Genomic DNA, 20,719 nt, shown 5'->3' with positions numbered 1-20,719 from the left:
TCACCGAATTGACGCAGTTTTCTGTGCATGCGGTTGAGGCCACAGAAGCTGAAACTAACTTGTTGTCCAGATATTGAGCTTTTTGTGTCAATACAAATTTTCATCGGAAAAAGCAATCGCTTTGTTCAAACGAATTTCAGGCCGCGGAGCATGTGCAAAATGAACTTTTGTTTGATCTTTACATATGGGTTCACCCCAGAGCACTATTGAAGAAACGATGTGTCTTTTTGTCATAGATGATGATATACACAGTCAAAACATTCACACAGCTATCCCACATACGCATACCTTTCGTGTTGCCAAATGAAAATGCAAGCGGTTTGTCAGTTCACATCTGCTGCCTAAATGTGATTGATATTTCCCGTAATAACGATCAGGTGCGAAACACACACACACACACACACACACACACACACACACGCACGCACGCACACACACACACACACACGCGCGCGCGCGCACACACACACACACACGCACACACATACACACACGCACATACACACGCACACGCACACACACACACATACACACACGCACATACACATACACTCAGACACACACACACACACACACACACACACACACACACACATACACACACACACCCAACACCACACCTCAGAAAAGTTGCCAAATAAAGCCTGGGGTAGTAAACTTATAAAGGCATCAACAGATGAAAACGGAGTTTATATTTTAATCCTAACTAACATCAGCTCTGGTGTTTATCCGGTGCATGCTTGGCGAGGCTTTGAAGTCTCATGTAATATTCCAATCCACTACTGTATGAGGCAAATAGAAGAGACTTACCGTAAGTCGTTCAACTGGAGTTGCCTCATACTTTGTGGATGGAATAATAGCAAGATCTAGATCAGCACTTTTGAAGACGTGTACGGGTAACGTCATCAAGTCTAGTTTTTACGTCACGCGTTTGCCAAGATCTGCAGTCTTGGTGGGAGCAAAACAACGTATGCATTTGGAACATTGGAGAAAAAAGTGAGTCACGGGTGACGCAATATCTACACGTACACGTACAGGTCTTTGCTACACGTTCGACCATCTAGAACACTGTATTTACATGCCCAATCCGTCCCTCCCTTGTTAAAGGCACAGTAAGCCTCCCGTAAACCATCACAGAGCTCCCCGAGCGTCTAAATACAGTACAAGCATACTTCCATTTGAACGCTCACCGCACGGGAACATCCTGGCTGCTTTCTGTCGAGCGTGAGACATTTTCAAAGAATTTATTTTCGTAGACTTGTTCGTTAACAACAACGGCGCCTCGTTTTTGCGCTAGACCTAACTTTTAAAATCTAAATAATAAATTGACAGCTTGTTACACAAACATTCTTTAATCATAAAAGAATTCGTTTTTCATCAAGACAAGATCAGAACAATTCGAAGTTGTGAAAGTTTAAAAAAAAGAAAAGCCCGGAAGCAGGGTCACGCAAGGGTCGTAGCAGACGAAGGTTTATCAGTGCAAATCGCCGTTCCTCTCAACAGTCAAAAGCCATCGCTAGAGTTCTTGTGAACCACAGCCGTTGTTTCGTGCATAAAAAACGTGCTATTGTAGATAAGCTCACATCGAGTCGCATTCATGACTAACTGACGACTGCATTGTGAAAAAGGAAAACTGGATCACACGGGTTCACGATGGCTCAGGGGTAAGATAAACCACGCAAAAATAAATTCTTTGAAAATTGTTCGCTCTTTACGGAGGGCACCTAGGATGTTCTCAATTGGTGAGTGTTTAAATGAAAGGGTGTTTGTACTGTGTGTAAAAGCCTGACCGTATCTGTGATGGTTTACGGGAGGCTTACTCTGCCTTTAAGATTTCAATTAGGTTGTATGAACAGTTTTTTTGTCAAGCATTCACAGGGTTCAAACTGAGGGTTTATGTGATACGTCTCATCTAATGTAATTACTCCATCCACAACGTATGAGGCAACTCCAGTTAAACATCGACTTAACACTTTCTACCCCAGCTATGTTAACCCAGGTGTTTTTTTGCCGAGACCAGGTGTGCTGCAGCAGGTCACTCAGAATTGTAGGAACTGTGTCGTAACTGTGTATCAACACGCTGGAATGCAGGCGTTACAGGAAGCTAACAGTCTGAGCGGATATATCCGTACCTGGTCAGATAGAGCCATATGAGTTAAGGTAGGTCTCGTCCAACTTTATTTACTAAACAAAAAGAAATGGGGAGAAAAGTAAGAGAAAAACCATGAAGTAGGTCACTTAATTAACTTTGATGGGAGTAAGCTGTTACGAAAGTTAACGTCAGTATGTGGGACTCAGCAGTAGAACAGAGGTGATACTTTGATTATTAATTGCCAAGTCGCTCGTGTTCGCTTACTTTGTCACAATCGCATTATGCGTCGTGTCTGTTGTTAGCACTGACTTGACGTTGGACATCTGTCGCGACGGACGTGCTGTTTTACTGCAGTCGTTAAAAGACCGAGACAAGTGCAGCTCAATGGAGATTGATCTCACGTGGACCGTAAGTTGTGCGTTCAATTAACAGCGTCCCAGCCGTGGTTATACGTTTATAATCACACACAGGCTGTAAAACCGTGGTCTAATTTTAATAGTAAAGAAAGCGAAGCAATTTTATTGCAGTATTTTTTGGCAAAGAAAGTACGTCCGGATCCAATAGTTGTATGTCGCAGTTGCAATAAATATATTCACTGTGCAGCCTGCTGTGGCTTGACCGAAAAGAAAAATGAAATAAAGTAAAGATGGTATAATATTGAAAATATCAAGGATTACTTTCTTGGCTCACTTCTAAATTGACAGTTGCTCGAATCAAAAACAAGAATTTTAGGTTATTTGAACGTTTGATTATTGACAAAACAAAACGTTACATTCGGTTTTGTTTTGTCAATGTTTAAACCTTCTAATAACCTATAATTCTTTGTTTTTGATTCTGAATTATTTTTAGAACGTTATAGCAGCCTAACTGTTTTTGGATTACTGACAGTTGCTTGGCACACTAAATGCACGTCTATTTCTATTTCCGACTAGTATATTTTGTATCCTGGGTTAAAATGCAAATAGAGGGGGGGGGGGGGGGGGTAAAGAAGTTGAGTAGATGTTTTGTATCTTTCGCGCTGTCAGCTTCCGATGACATGACAGTCGTTTTCTCCCAGATGTCCACCAATAGTTTCAACGTTTAAGACATATATGACACCGATTGAACCCCAACATCGACAAGTTTCGCTAATACTTTGCTTGTATTTTGCCATTCAGAGAGCGTTGAAACAATTGTGAAATTACAGAAATCTACCGGACAGACTTTATGGTACAGGCTTTAACAAAAATTTAAATGTCAAAAATATTATGAACAAGCGTTGGGTAATTAATTTAGACCAATCAGTTACAACCACATGACCTTTTGTGTACGTGGTGTAGAAAGATCCCTGGTTTGTGTTTGGCGGAATGATTTGTTTCTGTCTGAATTATTGTAACGCGTCTATTCGATATGGTAGAAAATGGCGAAAGAACATGGCTTTTAGGCTTACATCAGCTAGAGCAGTTTCTCGATTTATTTACACCTTTTTCCTGCATCGACTGCACGATTTTAACAAAACATTGACACAATAAAGATCAGCGTCCACAAGATCATATATTAACACATTTAAAAAAACGATCGAGACAATTTTGCACCGACCTGCAAAACGTACCATAACCCCAATTTTGGAAAATGGCATCAGACAATGTAAATGTGATCGTACCGTCTGAAAAATATGCACGTTGAGTGATATATAAGCGCTGTTTCGACGTACTCACAATCTCCGATGTTCGAAAATAGGAATTAGTATACCTTCAAAATGTTTGAAATTATGTGATATTCTGGTGAGATTATCCGTATCAGGACCTAAAAGTGAGCACGTGTATGTGTGTGTGCGTGTGTGTGTGTGTGTGTGTGTGTGTGTGTGTGTGTGTGTGTGTGTGTATGTGTGTGTGTGTGTGTATGTGTGTGTGTGTGTATGTGTGTGTGTGTGTGTGGATGTGTGTATGTGTGCGTGTGTGTGTGTGTGTCTCTCTCTCTCTCTCTCTCTCTCTCTCTCTCTCTCTCTCTCTCTCTCTCTTTCTCTCTCGAGAATATATTATATATGATACAGTCTTTCATTTAATGGACACATCAATACGAGATCAGAAAGACGTAAAGAAAAGAAAAAGCAATGTTCAAAAATTAATAAGAGAGTAACATTGTTGTTTTCTTCATTTTTTGTGTGATTATTAGAGTGTTTATAACGGTCACCAAGTGAAAGCGCCAGCCGTGTGGGAATATAAGCAGCGTGGATCAATCACTGTCATCAGACACAACTGTCGCCATGTTCGTCACACTTCTAGCTCTCGCCCTGGTGAGTGTAACAGTTGTGCTTTTTATTTTATTTCGGGGGAAAGTTGGTTGGTTGGTTGGTTGGTTGGTTGGTTGGTAGGTTGGTTCGTTCGTTTGTTCGTGCGTTCGTTCGTTCTTGCGTTCGTTCATGGAATGTTTTGTTCGTTCGTTCCTTCGTTCCTTGCTTCGTCCGTGCGTTCGTTCCATCGTTCTTTCGTTCGTTCGTTCGTTCGTTCGTTTGTTAGTTCATTCATTCGTTCATTCGTTCGATTTCTCGATTGTTTGCTTGCGTATTCGGTTGTTTGTTTTAATGTTTGTTTTGTGTTTGCTGTTTTGTCTCTGTTTTTGTTTTTGTTTGTTTCTTAGTTTTTTTTTCTTTCTTTCTTTTTACATTTAGTCAAGTTTTGATAAATATCTTTGATGACGTCATAGACCAGATTAATAGGTGCTTGATTTTGGTATTTGGATTTACATAACATTAAACCTTTCTTGGGGTTCATGGTCATGGCAACAGCCATATTAATATTATATGATGTATGATTTTATATTTCAGCATATGTGAATTACATGTCATCATACCAAACTGTCATACATTTTTATTCCTACATTATTCTGATTGATCACAACCAAACCTACTATCATTGGACACATCCAAATGCAAGCGCCTGTTTTTGACAACTTGCCATTGATCTTAAAATATATTTTTAGATCAGTGCAACTTGCTTGGATCTCTTGTTTGGCCTGTAGGTAAAATGTACAATGTATTTTCTGATTTGTGCACAAAAGCTTTTCTTTTTCTTCTTTTTTTTTAACATAACAATGTTTAATGTCACTGTATGTTTGAAAGACCATGGTCAAATTTGTAAAACAAATGTTAAATTTGAAAATAAATAACATTTTGGTTCATGATTTTTCCTACACCTGTGCTGAAAATAAGACATAAAAATGTTGGCATATAAGTCACTCAAATGCAGAGTAGTATGACTGGTTTGAGTTTGTTGCGGTTAACCCTGCACAGTTCGGCCTATGATGTTTTTGTTGAACAATTTTGCCGTCACCCCTCCCATAGAGTGACGTATTTCACAACTTCCTGTGTTACACAAACTCAGTGATGACCAATTTTGCCTTCACCCCTCCCATAGAGTGACGGATTTCACAACTTTCTACTGATGAACAATGTTGCCTTCACACCTCCCATAGGGTGACGGATGTCACAACTTCCTGTGTACACAAACTGATGACGTATTTCACAACAAAATGGCGCTGCCCATAGTCAACCTTGAAACTATCCGTATAGAATGGGGGCCCCCATAATAAGTTTACGCCATGCGCCACCGTGCTACACGACATTTGTGCGACTGATGTGATGGCTGCGATATCTTTCATACAAGTAAAGTAGAAGAACTGTCAGTGAGCCTCTCCAAAACTCTGTGCAGTTACAAACAGCTATCAAATAAATAGTTGTATTCACTTCTGAGCAATAGAAGGATACAGGTAAAGAAAATATGCTGCCCACAAAACAACATAAAATAATTTCACAATTATCTCAATCTGTAGCCTATAGTACAGTGAATGTATTAGGACATTGGCCACGAAATCTCTAGGTTCTGGTTTCAAATGTACTGAAGGGGGCATTTTGGATCCTTCTCACTGAAAAGACATGTCTAAACGCCTGATTATCCTGAGGGAGATAATTCTCTGTACATTTCAGGTGGGCGTGGCCCACTCAGGGACGGTCGACACGATTTCAACAGTCACGTGTGCCAATATGGTAAGTTTACAACAGACAAACGCATGCCAGCGCACACACACACACACACACACACACACACACACACACACACACACACACACGAGCGCGACACTGACTCACACACAAACCCACACTCACGCACGCGCGACACACACACACGCACTCTTTAAATACTCCAAATGACAACAAAGACCAGGAAACGTTTACTTTTTGTCACTCTTCCTTTTCGTTCTTCTTTAGATCTTTACTACGTTCTTTCTTTAGATCTTTGCTACGTTCTTTCTTTAGATCTTTGCTACGTTCTTTCTTTAGATCTTTGCTACGTTCTTTCTTTAGATCTTTGCTACGTTCTTTCTTTAGATCTTTGCTACGTTCTTTCTTTAGATCTTTGCTACGTTCTTTCTTTAGATCTTTGCTTCGTTCTTTCTTTAGATCTTTGCTACGTTCTTTCTTTAGATCTTTGCTACGTTCTTTCTTTAGATCTTTGCTTCGTTCTTTCTTTAGATCTTTGCTACGTTCTTTCTTTAGATCTTTGCTACGTTCTTTCTTTAGATCTTTGCTACGTTCTTTCTTTAGATCTTTGCTTCGTTCTTTCTTTAGATCTTTGCTTCGTTTTTTCTTTAGATCTTTGCTACGTTCTTTCTTTAGATCTTTGCTGCGTTCTTTCTTTAGATCTTTGCTACGTTCTTTCTTTAGATCTTTGCTTCGTTCTTTCTTTAGATCTTTGCTTCGTTCTTTCTTTAGATCTTTGCTACGTTCTTTCTTTAGATCTTTGCTACGTTCTTTCTTTAGATCTTTGCTACGTTCTTTCTTTAGATCTTTGCTTCGTTCTTTCTTTAGATCTTTGCTACGTTCTTTCTTTAGATCTTTGCTTCGTTCTTTCTTTAGATCTTTGCTTCGTTCTTTCTTTAGATCTTTGCTTCGTTCTTTCTTTAGATCTTTGCTACATTCTTTCTTTAGATCTTTGCTTCGTTCTTTCTTTAGATCTTTGCTTCGTTCTTTCTTTAGATCTTTGCTACATTCTTTCTTTAGATCTTTGCTTCGTTCTTTCTTTAGATCTTTGCTTCGTTCTTTCTTTAGATCTTTGCTACGTTCTTTCTTTAGATCTTTGCTTCGTTTTTTCTTTAGATCTTTGCTACGTTCTTTCTTTAGATCTTTGCTACGTTCTTTCTTTAGATCTTTGCTACGTTCTTTCTTTAGATCTTTGCTACGTTCTTTCTTTAGATCTTTGCTACGTTCTTTCTTTAGATCTTTGCTACGTTTTTTCTTTAGATCTTTGCTACGTTCTTTCTTTAGATCTTTGCTACGTTCTTTCTTTAGATCTTTGCTACGTTCTTTCTTTAGATCTTTGCTACGTTCTTTCTTTAGATCTTTGCTAAGTTCTTTCTTTAGATCCTTGCTTCGTTCTTTCTTTAGATCTTTGCTACGTTCTTTCTTTAGATCTTTGCTACGTTCTTTCTTTAGATCTTTGCTACGTTCTTTCTTTAGATCTTTGCTTCGTTCTTTCTTTAGATCTTTGCTACGTTCTTTCTTTAGATCTTTGCTACGTTCTTTCTTTAGATCTTTGCTTCGTTCTTTCTTTAGATCTTTGCTACGTTCTTTCTTTAGATCTTTGCTACGTTCTTTCTTTAGATCTTTGCTTCGTTCTTTCTTTAGATCTTTGCTACGTTCTTTCTTTAGATCTTTGCTACGTTCTTTCTTTAGATCTTTGCTACGTTCTTTCTTTAGATCTTTGCTTCGTTCTTTCTTTAGATCTTTGCTACGTTCTTTCTTTAGATCTTTGCTACGTTCTTTCTTTAGATCTTTGCTTCGTTCTTTCTTTAGATCTTTGCTACGTTCTTTCTTTAGATCTTTGCTACGTTCTTTCTTTAGATCTTTGCTACGTTCTTTCTTTAGATCTTTGCTACGTTCTTTCTTTAGATCTTTGCTACGTTCTTTCTTTAGATCTTTGCTACGTTCTTTCTTTAGATCTTTGCTTCGTTCTTTCTTTAGATCTTTGCTACGTTCTTTCTTTAGATCTTTGCTTCGTTCTTTCTTTAGATCTGTGCTACGTTCTTTCTTCCTGGTTTCGTTGCTATCTCTCTTTCGTTCTGTCCGTTTGTTTCTGGTTTTGTTTTGAATTTGCTGTACCTTGCTGTTAATGCGTTGTGGCCATCGTGTTCACCGTAGATCCGTTACACCATCACAGTTAGCTTGTTTATCGGAACGATGACTAATTATGTGACAAGTTTTGCTGTAATTTCCCAAAGTCCTTAATAGAATAACGCATTGAAACAATGAATTAAAAGCTCTGTAATTACACGTAAAAAATAACAGCAAAGGCGCAAGAGAGAAAGACGGACAGACAGATAGACAGACAGACAGACAGACAGACAGACAGACAGACAGAGAGCTGGAGATGTGTTGCATGTGTTCAGTGTATCAGGCGTTATGATTGGTGTATATGTCGCTTCAGGGCATATGTCAGGGACTATATGATTGGTGGATATTGTTGTTTCAGAGATGTTCCACTGGTGGCTGTGAGGACACGCCTTCGGGACCTAAATGTGTTAAACGTAAGTTGTTGAGTATGTCTGCCTTCAAAGAATTTCACCGCGTCCACCACTCGTCGGCGTATCATCAGTTCATTCATGTCGCGAAATGCATTAGGGGAATGTGCAAGAAAGCGGTCAGCACTCATGCTGCTTGTATTAACAGGATGAATTCAGTAAATCAGTAACAAAGTTTCTCGATAATATTTGTTTTATTTATTCACGCTCTTGTTTTGTATCACTGCAACGTGGTATATATCACTGCACTTTTGTATTATCTTATCGTGGACTGATCCCGCAGTGGGGCACTGCGGTTATGAAATTAAAAGCCCCTCCTGTTTTTGGAACCGCAGGAGCTTTCTAGTTTGCTGTTAGGTAGATTTTTGGTTCCTCTTTCCTGTCATGCTCTCTTTTTCTTCATGAATTCTTTTCTTTTTTCTGCCTTCTTGCTCATTCACCTGTATTTTTTCCAAAAATCTCTTCTCTTGCCGCTTGTCTCGCGATTCATGTATAGTTTAATCTGTTAGTGTTCTGATGTAAGTCCAGCAGTAGATAGGTTAAGCCTATTTTAACATACTGGAAACTGGTAATCTTCCAGTAGGTATTAATTTAGTTTTACTAAAGCCTGCTGGGACACAAGTAATGGGTTAGTGCATTTGTAAACAGGAATCGCTTGACAAGTGGCCCCCTTCATCCCCCCCTTCCTCGTCCTGATATGGCTCTGCGTAGTCGGCTGGACGTTAAGCAACAAACAAACAAACAAACAAATCGTGGACTGATCACGTTACAGGAGTTTGTAAAGTACTTTCCAAGAGGCTTTATTTGTTGTCCAGAATAAAACACTTCTTGAACAGGCATGGCAGGCAACTTTTTTTTAACGCTCACATTCAATCAATCATTGATTATGCGTCAACACTTATGGGATTGTGCGAGTGCAAAAACTCTGAAACCTTTATTTAGTTTACATAAAAGAGCAATCAAAGTTATTTTATTACAAGTCTCGGTTTCCAACGAAGACTATAAACTTTTAAACATCCTTCCTCCTAAATCAAGACTCATGTACAATAAAGGCGTTTTGATGCATAAACTCATAATTGGAAGAGCGCCTGCACCTCTTTCTTCTCAATTCACTTTCCACAATTTGAGAGACCCAACAAAAATGTATGCTCCTCGGCCTCGTATAGATCTTTTTAAGTCCAGCCTACTCTTTTCGGGGACTAATCTTTGGAATTCACTTCCAATCGGTCTCAGACATTCCGTCAATGCCAAGACTTTTAAAGACAGATATTTCTCATTCCTTATACATGGCACATTTCGTTCTCACTTAGCCTGAACATGTTTATATTGTTGCCTTATTTTTACCTTTTACACGTTTCAGTAGATAAATGTACCTAATTAATTTCATAACAAGACTTATGTAATGATGCTACATTGTTATTACTTGCAACGTAGTTGTTCCATTGATTCCTAAGTTCATGGAATTTTTCTTCCCTCGAAGTTGCACACGTTTTTGCTTGCTTGAAACAGTTTTCATTATGCCTTTGACATTAATATGTCATGTTCGTTTGTATGTATATTTTTGTTTGTTTGCTTAGTCTATTAATCGTTTGCTTGTTCGTCGTTTTTTTTTATTACTTCTTTAATTAACATTCCAACATTTTTAAAACGTATTATGATTAGATTAAGTCCCCTTCACTGCCCACCCCGTATGTAATACGTGGTCATTTTTGGTTTGTCGTACGCCCATAACCGTATCTCGTACGTGGGATTTGTGTCAACAACATTTCAGGACATTTCTGAAAACTAAATGGGAGGTAACCACTGTCCAAGTACTTGTAGGGGTTCTAAACACAGTTCTTTCCCATAGACCGTTCGGATAAGTTACTACCACGTGTTGAAAACTGTGTTAGAAAATGTAGAACCGACTATAGCATTCAGCCGCCATTCACAATGGCGGCCGAAAGTCGGACCTCAACTCGTAGACCTGTTTTCAAGCGATACAGTGTTCTGAAAGCTCTACAAGAAGTGATTTATGGATTACCACACAGAAGAATACTTTTATGGGCTGTAATGTGAGTACCTGATGTTTGACACCAGTTTTAGCAGTGTTTTGTGTGGTTTTACGTGCTGCAATGTGTGTGTGTGTGTGTGTGTAAGTCCGGAAACTGTAATTTTTGACAAAATGGTCATTATATTAATTTTTACTATAACAATCACAAACAAAGTCCAATGATCATGTCATCCTATAATAGCCAAGGGTATAAGCAAAACACATGCCAAAGATCTAAGAGATATCTCAATAAATGATCGAGCAGTGAACAGATTAGTGAACCTACCGAAGAAAGCGACATTTTGCCCTGGCACACAGCAATACCAACATGCTGTTATACTGTGGCAGTGAAGGGGTTTTAATTAAACCCTCCCATGGGCGAGGGCTGGATGTAAAAAAGCACCTGTTTTCTTATGCCATTACCCTCGTTAATAAAGAATTTGTCATTTGTCATTTGTCATTTGTCACTGCGCCTAAATATAAAATTAAATACTCTATGGTAAACTCTGGTTGAGTCTAACATCATCACAATACGCGTATCATAACCAAGTGCAGCATTCCAAGAAGAAATGACGGTCCCCTGTCCATACAATGCTTGTTTTATCTTAGTTGCACGGAGATTGATTCCACAATGCTCTCGCTTACTGTTACTGCATGTCTTCCATATGAAAACATCCGAAACAGATAGGGACATAAAAAAGGAACAACCATTCAAACCAATCCCTTGGACAATCATCTTAAAAACTAAATCTTATGGTAAAAAAAAAGTGTCTACTTTTACAGCACTTTATATGCGTTGCTGTACGAGCATTCTCCAGTCAGTGATGTGTTTACTTTAATTGTCATGCAACTTTTCCACGTGTAGCTGGCAAGTGCCCTGCAACGAAGAAGGGCACGTTTGGAATTTGCCTTGAAGCGTGCAGCAGCGACGCGTCATGCTCCGGTGACGAGAAGTGTTGCTCTAACGGCTGTGGTCACGTGTGCCTGGACCCCGTCACGGATGACGTCACCACCATGAAACCCGTGGTCACCTCCTGCATGATGATGGTCAGTGATGTCCGTGTGACTATGGGAAGCCGTTTGGCTCATAACCATTACACGTGTAAACAATGATTAGTACACGTGTAATAAATAAGTAATACACGTGTAATTAATGATAAATACACGTGTAATAAAAATGTCATACACGTGTACGAAATGATTGAATACACGCGTAATAAACATTTCTTACACGTGCATGAAATATTTATTACACGTGTATTTAATAATTTCTTACACGTGTATGAAATATTTATTACACGTGTATTTAATCATTATGCTATTCCATAGCATAAGAAAAAAGATAAATTACACGTGTATTAATCATTTATTACACGTGTATTTATGATTTATTACACGTGTAATGGTTATGAGCCAAACGGCTTTCCATAGTGTGACAGACACAGCCATCGCATTAACCTTGAAATATTTAGTCAGATCAAATGTGCAATCAAGTTCAATGATGTTTTTCTTTTTTACGTATCCTGAAAGTAGTAACTACGTCATATCAAGATCTAATTCGTAGAATGCATCCAAGCCGAATCAATTATTGCAGCTGCAAATTCATGGTGGTCTGATTGCCTTGTGTCGATTATTAGACACACACACAGAAGCACGTGTGATGTTTTTTGAAAAAAAAGTAGCAGACGCAGAGAATCTCAAATGAGCTGAAAGACGTCATCGACTTCTGAATGTGAAGACATTGCGTCCTATGGGCGCTATGCCTCACGGTTGAATAATACGTGGATCTAGTTGTGACTCTAACTCACAATGTTGGCCTCTCTGTGTGCGCTATACTTCACGGTTGATTGCACCCGTACTGAAGTACGTGGATCTAGTTGTGACTTCACCTCACAATGTTGGCCTCTCTGTTTGACTGTGTTGCAGAAATGTTCTGCTGGTCACGTGTGTGTGGACCATGTCACTGGCGGCCGCTGCGAGCCCGTCACACGTGAGCATAATGATTAGCACACGCATATCATATAGGTTGAGGTGTGCGGGGTGTGGGGAGGGGGTGGGGGTGGGAGGGGGGGGGGGGGGCTGAGGGATTTGACGAATTTCTTTACCCGTCCGGTTACTCTACAAGCCAGGCTCTCAAAGTAATCCTGACATCTGAAAGCAATGATACATGAGTGTTGGTCCAAAAAGTAAAACCTTACTCAAAAGAACAGTTCGATGAATGCAGTTCGTGAAGTAATCGTCTTTGGTTCTGCGGATCGTGCACAGCTAGAGATGATATCGCTGACACCGGTGTCATTTTAACTCGGCTAAAAACAGCCACTCTGCATTTTCCCTTCCCTTCCCTTCCCTTCCCTTCCCTTCCCCAAACCTTACCTTACCATGTCTTACCTTACCTCCCCTCCCTTTGCTTTACTTTACCTTACCTTACCTTACCTTACCTTGCCTTACCCTCCAGGTCCAGGAACGTGCCCCTTGGTCCTGTGCGCTGTACGTGTCAACGGGACCACGAAATGCCTGGACACCTGTGACGTGGACACGGACTGCAAAGACAGCGGTCACAAGTGCTGCAACCAGTGCGGCTGTAAACGCTGCGTCAAAGCTTTCAACCTCAACGTTGGATGTGCTGCCACGGTACTGAACAGTGATCGAATGGAAGTACTGGGGATGGGGGAGGAGGGGGTTGTAAAGGGGCGGAAGGGGGGGGGGGGTGTTATATGGACACAGACTGCAAGGACAGCAGTCACAAGAGCTGCAACCAGTGCGGCTGTCAACGCTGCGTCAAGTCTTTCAACCTCAATGTTGGTTGTGCTGCCGCGGCACTGACGAGAGGGGGTATGCCGGGGAGTTACTGAAATATACCGGCTTTTTGGGGGTCTCATGACCCGCTTAAAACGGGTTAAAAAAAACACCATTATTTTGTGGCTTCTGAGAGAAATCGCACCAATATCCGTTATTCATGCCATAGCGTCATTGTTAGACATCATAGGTGATCAAACTGAAATTGATTACTTTCCTGAAAACGGCCTGCATGAGCACAACAGGGTTTTTTTACCAATGAATCTGCATATATATCGTATGATGGGTAGTATATCTATTTTCTGATTTACTAATAATTGCACATAATACTTGTATCTGTCCATATGCTTACCTGTCACATAATTTGATGCCATGTGTGTGTGTGTGTGTGTGTGTGTGTGTGTGTGTGTGTGTGTGTGTGTGTGTGTGTGTGTGTGTGTGTGTGTGTGTGTGTGTGTGTGTAGTTATGTATCAAGGGAACGAAATGTGTGGAGACACCGACGGGAGCCAAGTGTGTCAACGACACAGTCAGTAAGTTATCCTCCTTTGTCAGATACTGGTTACACATCAAACTGTTATCCGCGTTCGTGCGCAAGCTACTTACACATCAACGCAGGAATTGTGCCTAATTTGCGCAGATACATAAACAGACCATGGGCACTTTCTTTAAGGTCCAATCCGCCTCGTGAAAATAGTTCGCCTCACCGCCTCGTGAAAATAATTCGCCTCACCGCCTCAGGGCTTGCCAGGCTTTTACATGGGATAAGACCATCCCTCCACTGGGTCAAATACCCAAAATCAACGTGACTGCTTGCTGTGATGGTCTTATCCCATTGATTGTTGATTTTTTGATGAAATAATTTCCGAAAAAGGGACCAATGCCTGGCAATAAATGATTTCTTTAGGAAAACAATACCAGTGTGCACAGAGTCAGAGAGCAGCCAAGCCGTTCCTTTTTGGTATGAGACCAAGTGGAGGTGATGATCTTACCCCATGTAACAGCCTGGCCAGATCTGAGACGGTGAGCCAAGCTGTTTTCACGAGGCGGAGTGGCCCTTTAGGTGAAATCCAACAAAGTGTTACAATATGAGTTTTTCTTTTAAGTAAGTTGTGAGTTTTGCAATAGTGTGTCAGCCCGGCCTTTTGGACCGTTTGGTTTCTCTCGTACATACCAGCCCTAGTATCACCCCGTGTCACCGCTGTGGTGGTAACACATCTCAGTCATTTTTCCAGAAGTGCAGATGGTTGATTACGCAAACACCTGGGTAGCGCGACTCTTAATAGCTTCTAGGTTTTTACTGGTATGAAGCACCTGAATTTCCCGGCATTGGAATTTTCGCAAAGTCATGATGATGATGATGATGATGATGATGATGACGATGATGATGATGATGATGATGATGATGATGATGATGATGATGATGATGATGATGCTAAACTGTGCTGTTTGTAATTCTCCCACCACCAGAGCCCGGCGACTGCCCCGTGATGGCGTGTCCTCTGATCGCTAGTCTCACGAAGCCCACGTGCACAGCTGACGGCTACTGTGACAGTGACGCGGACTGCGACGGAAGCAAGAAATGCTGCAAGGGCTGCAACGGCTGTGGAAAATGCTATGAGCCGCCCAAACCCCCGTCCTGTGACGATAAGGTGAGCGTTAGCGACATTTTTTTGATTGCATTTTTCTGAAAGACATGTTCTGCCTTTGATGAGCCAATTGGTAACTAGGCTGGTTTGATTTCTTTTTCTGTAACGAAATGTTCCTGAAAGCTAATGACATTTTAAACAAAAACCACGTTTCCATGCTTGCTGTGTGTGCATGATTGTGAAATGTCCTTGACCTTTCGGTTGTTAAACAGTAACGGACACCAGCACCTATAATGCTGTCGTTGTTAAACAGTGATGGACCAGCACCTAAACTGCTGTCGTTGTTAAACAGTGATGGACCAGCACCTAAAATGCTGTCGTTGTTAAACAGTGATGGACCAGCACCTAAACTGCTGTCGTTGTTAAACAGTAACGGACCAGCACCTAAACTGCTGTCGTTGTTAAACAGTGATGGACCAGCACCTAAACTGCTGTCGTTGTTAAACAGTAACGGACCAGCACCTAAACTGCTGTCGTTGTTAAACAGTGATGGACCAGCACCTAAACTGCTGTCGCTCTTAAACAGTAACGGACCAGCACCTAAACTGCTGTCGTTGTTAAACAGTGACGGACCAGCACCTAAACTGCTGTCGTTGTTAAACAGTGATGGACCAGCACCTAAACTGCTGTCGTTGTTAAACAGTGATGGACCAGCACCTAAACTGCTGTCGTTGTTAAACAGTGATGGACCAGCACCTAAACTGCTGTCGTTGTTAAACAGTAACGGACCAGCACCTAAACTGCTGTCGTTGTTAAACAGTGATGGACCAGCACCTAAACTGCTGTCGTTGTTAAACAGTGATGGACCAGCACCTAAACTGCTGTCGTTGTTAAACAGTAACGGACCAGCACCTAAACTGCTGTCGTTGTTAAACAGTAACGGACCAGCACCTAAACTGCTGTCGTTGTTAAACAGTGATGGACCAGCACCTAAACTGCTGTCGTTGTTAAACAGTAACGGACCAACACCTAAACTGCTGTCGTTGTTAAACAGTGACGGACCAGCACCTAAACTGCTGTCGTTGTTAAACAGTGATGGACCAGCACCTAAACTGCTGTCGTTGTTAAACAGTGACGGACCAGCACCTAAACTGCTGTCGTTGTTAAACAGTGATGGACCAGCACCTAAACTGCTGTCGTTGTTAAACAGTAACGGATCAGCACCTAAACTGCTGTCGTTGTTAAACAGTAACGGACCAGCACCTAAACTGCTGTCGTTGTTAAACAGTGATGGACCAGCACCTAAACTGCTGTCGTTGTTAAACAGTAACGGACCAGCACCTAAACTGCTGTCGTTGTTAAACAGTGACGGACCAGCACCTAAACTGCTGTCGTTGTTAAACAGTGATGGACCAGCACCTAAACTGCTGTCGTTGTTAAACAGTGATGGACCAGCACCTAAACTGCTGTCGTTGTTAAACAGTGATGGACCAGCACCTAAACTGCTGTCGTTGTTAAACAGTAACGGACCAGCACCTAAACTGCTGTCGTTGTTAAACAGTAACGGACCAGCACCTAAACTGCTGTCACGATCGAAAACACCTTGACGAATAGAGGATCATAGAGTGATACAGATGTGAAAAATGTACGTTGAAAATAAAATGCTTTGCAATAATGCCCATCACGATCACGAAAACAAATGACGATCACGATCACGAGACTTGATTTTTTTGTCATCACGGATCACGGGCAAAGTCCCATCACGATCACAGAAATGGAAATTTTGGCAATCACGGTCACAGAAAGGTCAAAAAACGCCAATCACGATCACGATTTTAAACCCTTTGGGGCCCTCACTTAACATACGGACCGTGTGGCCAAAGTGTAGGTGAGCGACGAATTGCTTTGACTACTATGTGTAGACACCAGAACGGCTAACGTTCCTAAATCAAGATATTAAAAAAATCTATTTAATTTTGTTCATTACTGCTTTTTACATTTAGTTATGATCCGTTCATTAATGCCAGTTTTGTTATATGTTCTGTTAAAACTCATATCCTCATCTAAATAAATTGCAATGCAATAGGGGAGATAACTTTTACTTTCTTTTAGATCTTATTTTGTATCAAGAGAATGATAAGCGACGACTTACGGAGACGCACAAGACACAGTCAAACTAATGTCCACTAGAAACTTGGAAAATGCATCGAGGATCAAAATGTCTATCCAGTGAGTCAGTGTGGATCCAGTACTTGCTGTTGATGCTGCACGAAGTCTTCACCGGGAGTTTCCCATGACGTCCGCACTGCTGGATGCGCCTCTATCGGCTCGATCTCAAAGATTTTCACGACCACAGACAAAAAAGAAACGTCGGGTGTCGCCTTGAATTAGCGATCTACAGTGGAACCCCCTTTTAAGACTCCCTCATTTTTTAAGACCCTGTTTTCTCAGACTTTCTGTTCATAACCTCTGTAAAATTACCCCCATTTTAAGACTCCCTCCTTTTTTAAGACCTTGTTTTCTCAGACTTTCTGTTCATAACCTCTGTAACAGTACCCCCATTTTCAGATTCCCTCCTTTTTTAAGACCTTGTTTTCTCAGACTTTCTGTTCATAACCTCTGTAAAATTACCCCCATTTTAAGACTCCCTCCTTTTTTAAGACCTTGTTTTCTCAGACTTTCTGTTCATAACCTCTGTAACAGTACCCCCATTTTAAGATTCCCCCCCTCCTTTTTAAGACCTTGTTTTCTCAGACTTTCTGTTCATAACCTCTGTAACAGTACCCCCATTTTAAGACTCCCTCCTTTTTAAGACCTGATTTTCTCAGATCTGTGGAGGTCTTAAAAGGGGGGTATAAGTATTCTAGATGATTGAAAATGATGTTGTTATTTTTTTCTTTTCATTGTGTATGCTCTGAGAAGTAAAATAACTGGGTTTTTTTTCCAGGACTGCAAACCTGGCTATGAGTGCGTGATGAATCAAGTGCTCTGTGTCAGAGCGCCCTGTCCTGCAATACCCACCTGTGTTGTCCGTAAGTGTGTGTATCTGTGTGACAATTTGATTACAAAAATTAGGGTGTCACAGTGCCGCCTCCACTTCCACAAAATCAGCCGGATATGACGTCATCAAAGTTTATTTTTTTAACAATAATCGTCTGGGGATATTTTTTGCAGGAACTCTAATGTTAAGTTTCATAAAGATCGTTCCAGTAGTTTTCTCTGAATCTCTCTACACATACACACCGCCACCCTCGTCTCGATTCCCCGTCTATGTTAAATCAATTGGTCAAAACTTGACGAAATGTAAAAAAGAATAAAGGTGTCTCAACCAACATCAATCGGTTCACATCTCAGTCGGACTGGTAAAAGAAATACCATGTGTTTGTGTATCTGTGCTGGTGTGTGTGTGTGTGTGTGTGTGTGTGTGTGTGTGTGTGTGTGTGTGTGTGTGTGTGTGTGTGTGTGTGTGTGTGTGTGCGTGCGTGCGTGCGTGCGTGTGCGTGTGTGTGTGTGTGCGTGCGTTCTTTTTTGGGTGATTTTTGTGATTTTTCAAAATATTCAGACAAGTGCTATCAGGCGAAGCAGCCGGGCCTGTGTAAGGCGTACTTCCCCAGTTGGTACTACGATACAAACAGCAGGACGTGCAAGGAGTTTGTATATGGCGGATGTGGGGGCAACGACAACCGCTTCACCACCAAGAAACTCTGCAAGAAGGCATGTTCTTTAGTGATGAAAAAAGAATACAACTTTAGTTACTATGTTTGTAAATAGTTGGGTTCTTATAGTGATGAAAAGATCAATACAACTTTAGTTACTATCGTTGTAAATGGTTCTGTTTTTATAGTGATGAAATTTTAAAGATAAATACAACTTTAGTTGCTATCGTTGTAAATAGTTCTGTTTTTATAGTGATGAAATTTAAGGATAAATACAACTTTAATTACTATCGTTGTAAAAAGTTATGTGCTTATAGTAAAGACAATATTAATACAAAATTACTTTTTACTGCAAACAGGCCTGTAGTTATAATATAGAACAGATAAACACAAATTTACTATCACTGTTTGAAAGGCTTGAGCTTATGGCCAAGAAGAAATGTAGACGAAGTTACTATCACTGCTATAATGCGTGTGTTTATAGTGAAGAAACGATGTAGACAAAATTTAATGTACTACGAGTGTCACCACAAAAAGGCCTATAGTTCTCGTATATACGTACTTTACTTACTGTCCGTTGTCATCTAGGGCAGCAACGAAGGATTCTTGTAAATAAGAGATGAAGAAAAGAAAATTTCATCACTACTAAAAGGCGTGCACTGAATGGAAGATCTCATTTCTGAATTGCATCGGTCACATCAGACCATGCTAAGTTATCCCCCCCTCCCCCACCCCCGTCCCCCGACGCCATTTTTAATAGTTTTTCTCTCTGGTTTCAGGCATGTCGTAAAGCGAAATGCCCCGCGCAAGCTAAAGACGTGACTTGCGCGAAGAAGAACGAGTGTTCGAAACGTGCGGGCAAAAACCTGCCAGTGTGCCCACAGGGTCAGTCATGCTGTCGTACTTCGTGTGGAAGGAAGTGTCAGGTACCCGTCTTTGACTGACGTGGTAATCATACATCAATGACGTACTACGCATGTACCGATGACGTCATACGATATTGATGACGTAAGCTGACATGCGCTGAACTGTAACCTTAATTTGAGATTTTATTCGAAAAAAGTTGTCCGGCTGTGTTATTGTACCATTGACTACCAAAGTAAAGGTGACGCACAGTGCTGTTGCTTTTGTTTTTGATTCTGATATTGGAGTTGTTTTCGTCCTCTCTCTTTTTCTCTCTCTCCCTCTTATCTGTTGTGATTGCAAAATATGTGTTTATCCCCGTGTGCGTGAGTATATCTGCGTCCACGCGTGCGTGTGCGTTCAGTGTTTGTTCCTGTGTTGGTGTGTGTGCGTGCGGTTCTATGTACGTGTGTGAGTGTGTGTGCTTGTGTTCGATCGTGTGCACTCGCCCACATACACACCGTAACATGCCCTCACACACTCTCACACACACACACACACACACACACACACACACACACACACACACACACACACACACACTTATAAATGCACACTCTTCAAATTATATCCATATCAAATACAAGCCCAGAATAAAAGGTAAAAAACAGCTTGTATTTACTGCAACTCAACACATCACGGTACACTTCCTGTGCTCCTCTATTCCAAATAGACGTCTACCGGAAATAACTCTGTCAGGATTGTCAGTCGTTGTGGGACAGTCATATTTCGCCCTGCTTTTGTGAGTCAAACAATAACACGTAGTCGACCAGTTGATACCAGCAATCGCAGCAAATAACTGACTTCGATGTGTATGTTATGAAGTGCCCAATCTTTGTGACTCCAATTTGCTTGAAAATAAACACATCGGAGTTTACGAATTGTTGCCGTTATGATCGCTTGCCCGCAGTGATCGCCGACAAGGTGTTTTGCCTGAGGTCACATGAGTTTTGCAAGGGGAGTTTCGGAAACACGCGTGCTCAGCGATAACTGCAGGCCATCGCCAGTAAATCGTGGCTCCGATGTGCAGATTTTGGAAAGAAAAAGGCATCATATCGTGCAGGCACTGAGTAACATACACATGGGAGTCAGTTTTTC

General features: G+C 41.0%; 1 protein-coding gene across 1 annotated transcript; it reads left to right on the top strand.

Annotated features, from left to right (window-relative positions):
* Positions 1-4,267: 4,267 nt before the first annotated feature.
* LOC138962881 (papilin-like) lies at positions 4,268-19,836 on the top strand. Its single transcript, XM_070334848.1, has 11 exons — positions 4,268-4,367; positions 6,057-6,116; positions 8,599-8,653; positions 11,545-11,726; positions 12,606-12,669; positions 13,135-13,310; positions 13,940-14,006; positions 14,944-15,125; positions 18,010-18,094; positions 18,625-18,776; positions 19,498-19,836. The coding sequence occupies exons 1-11, from the start codon at positions 4,338-4,340 to the stop codon at positions 19,660-19,662; spliced, it is 1,218 nt and encodes a 405-aa protein (XP_070190949.1). The 5' UTR covers positions 4,268-4,337; the 3' UTR covers positions 19,663-19,836.
* Positions 19,837-20,719: the final 883 nt, after the last annotated feature.

This window comes from Littorina saxatilis, linkage group LG3 (genome assembly GCF_037325665.1).
Source record: "Littorina saxatilis isolate snail1 linkage group LG3, US_GU_Lsax_2.0, whole genome shotgun sequence".
NCBI lineage: Eukaryota > Metazoa > Mollusca > Gastropoda > Littorinimorpha > Littorinidae > Littorina > Littorina saxatilis.
This window is presented reverse-complemented; position numbering and strand designations above follow the sequence as displayed.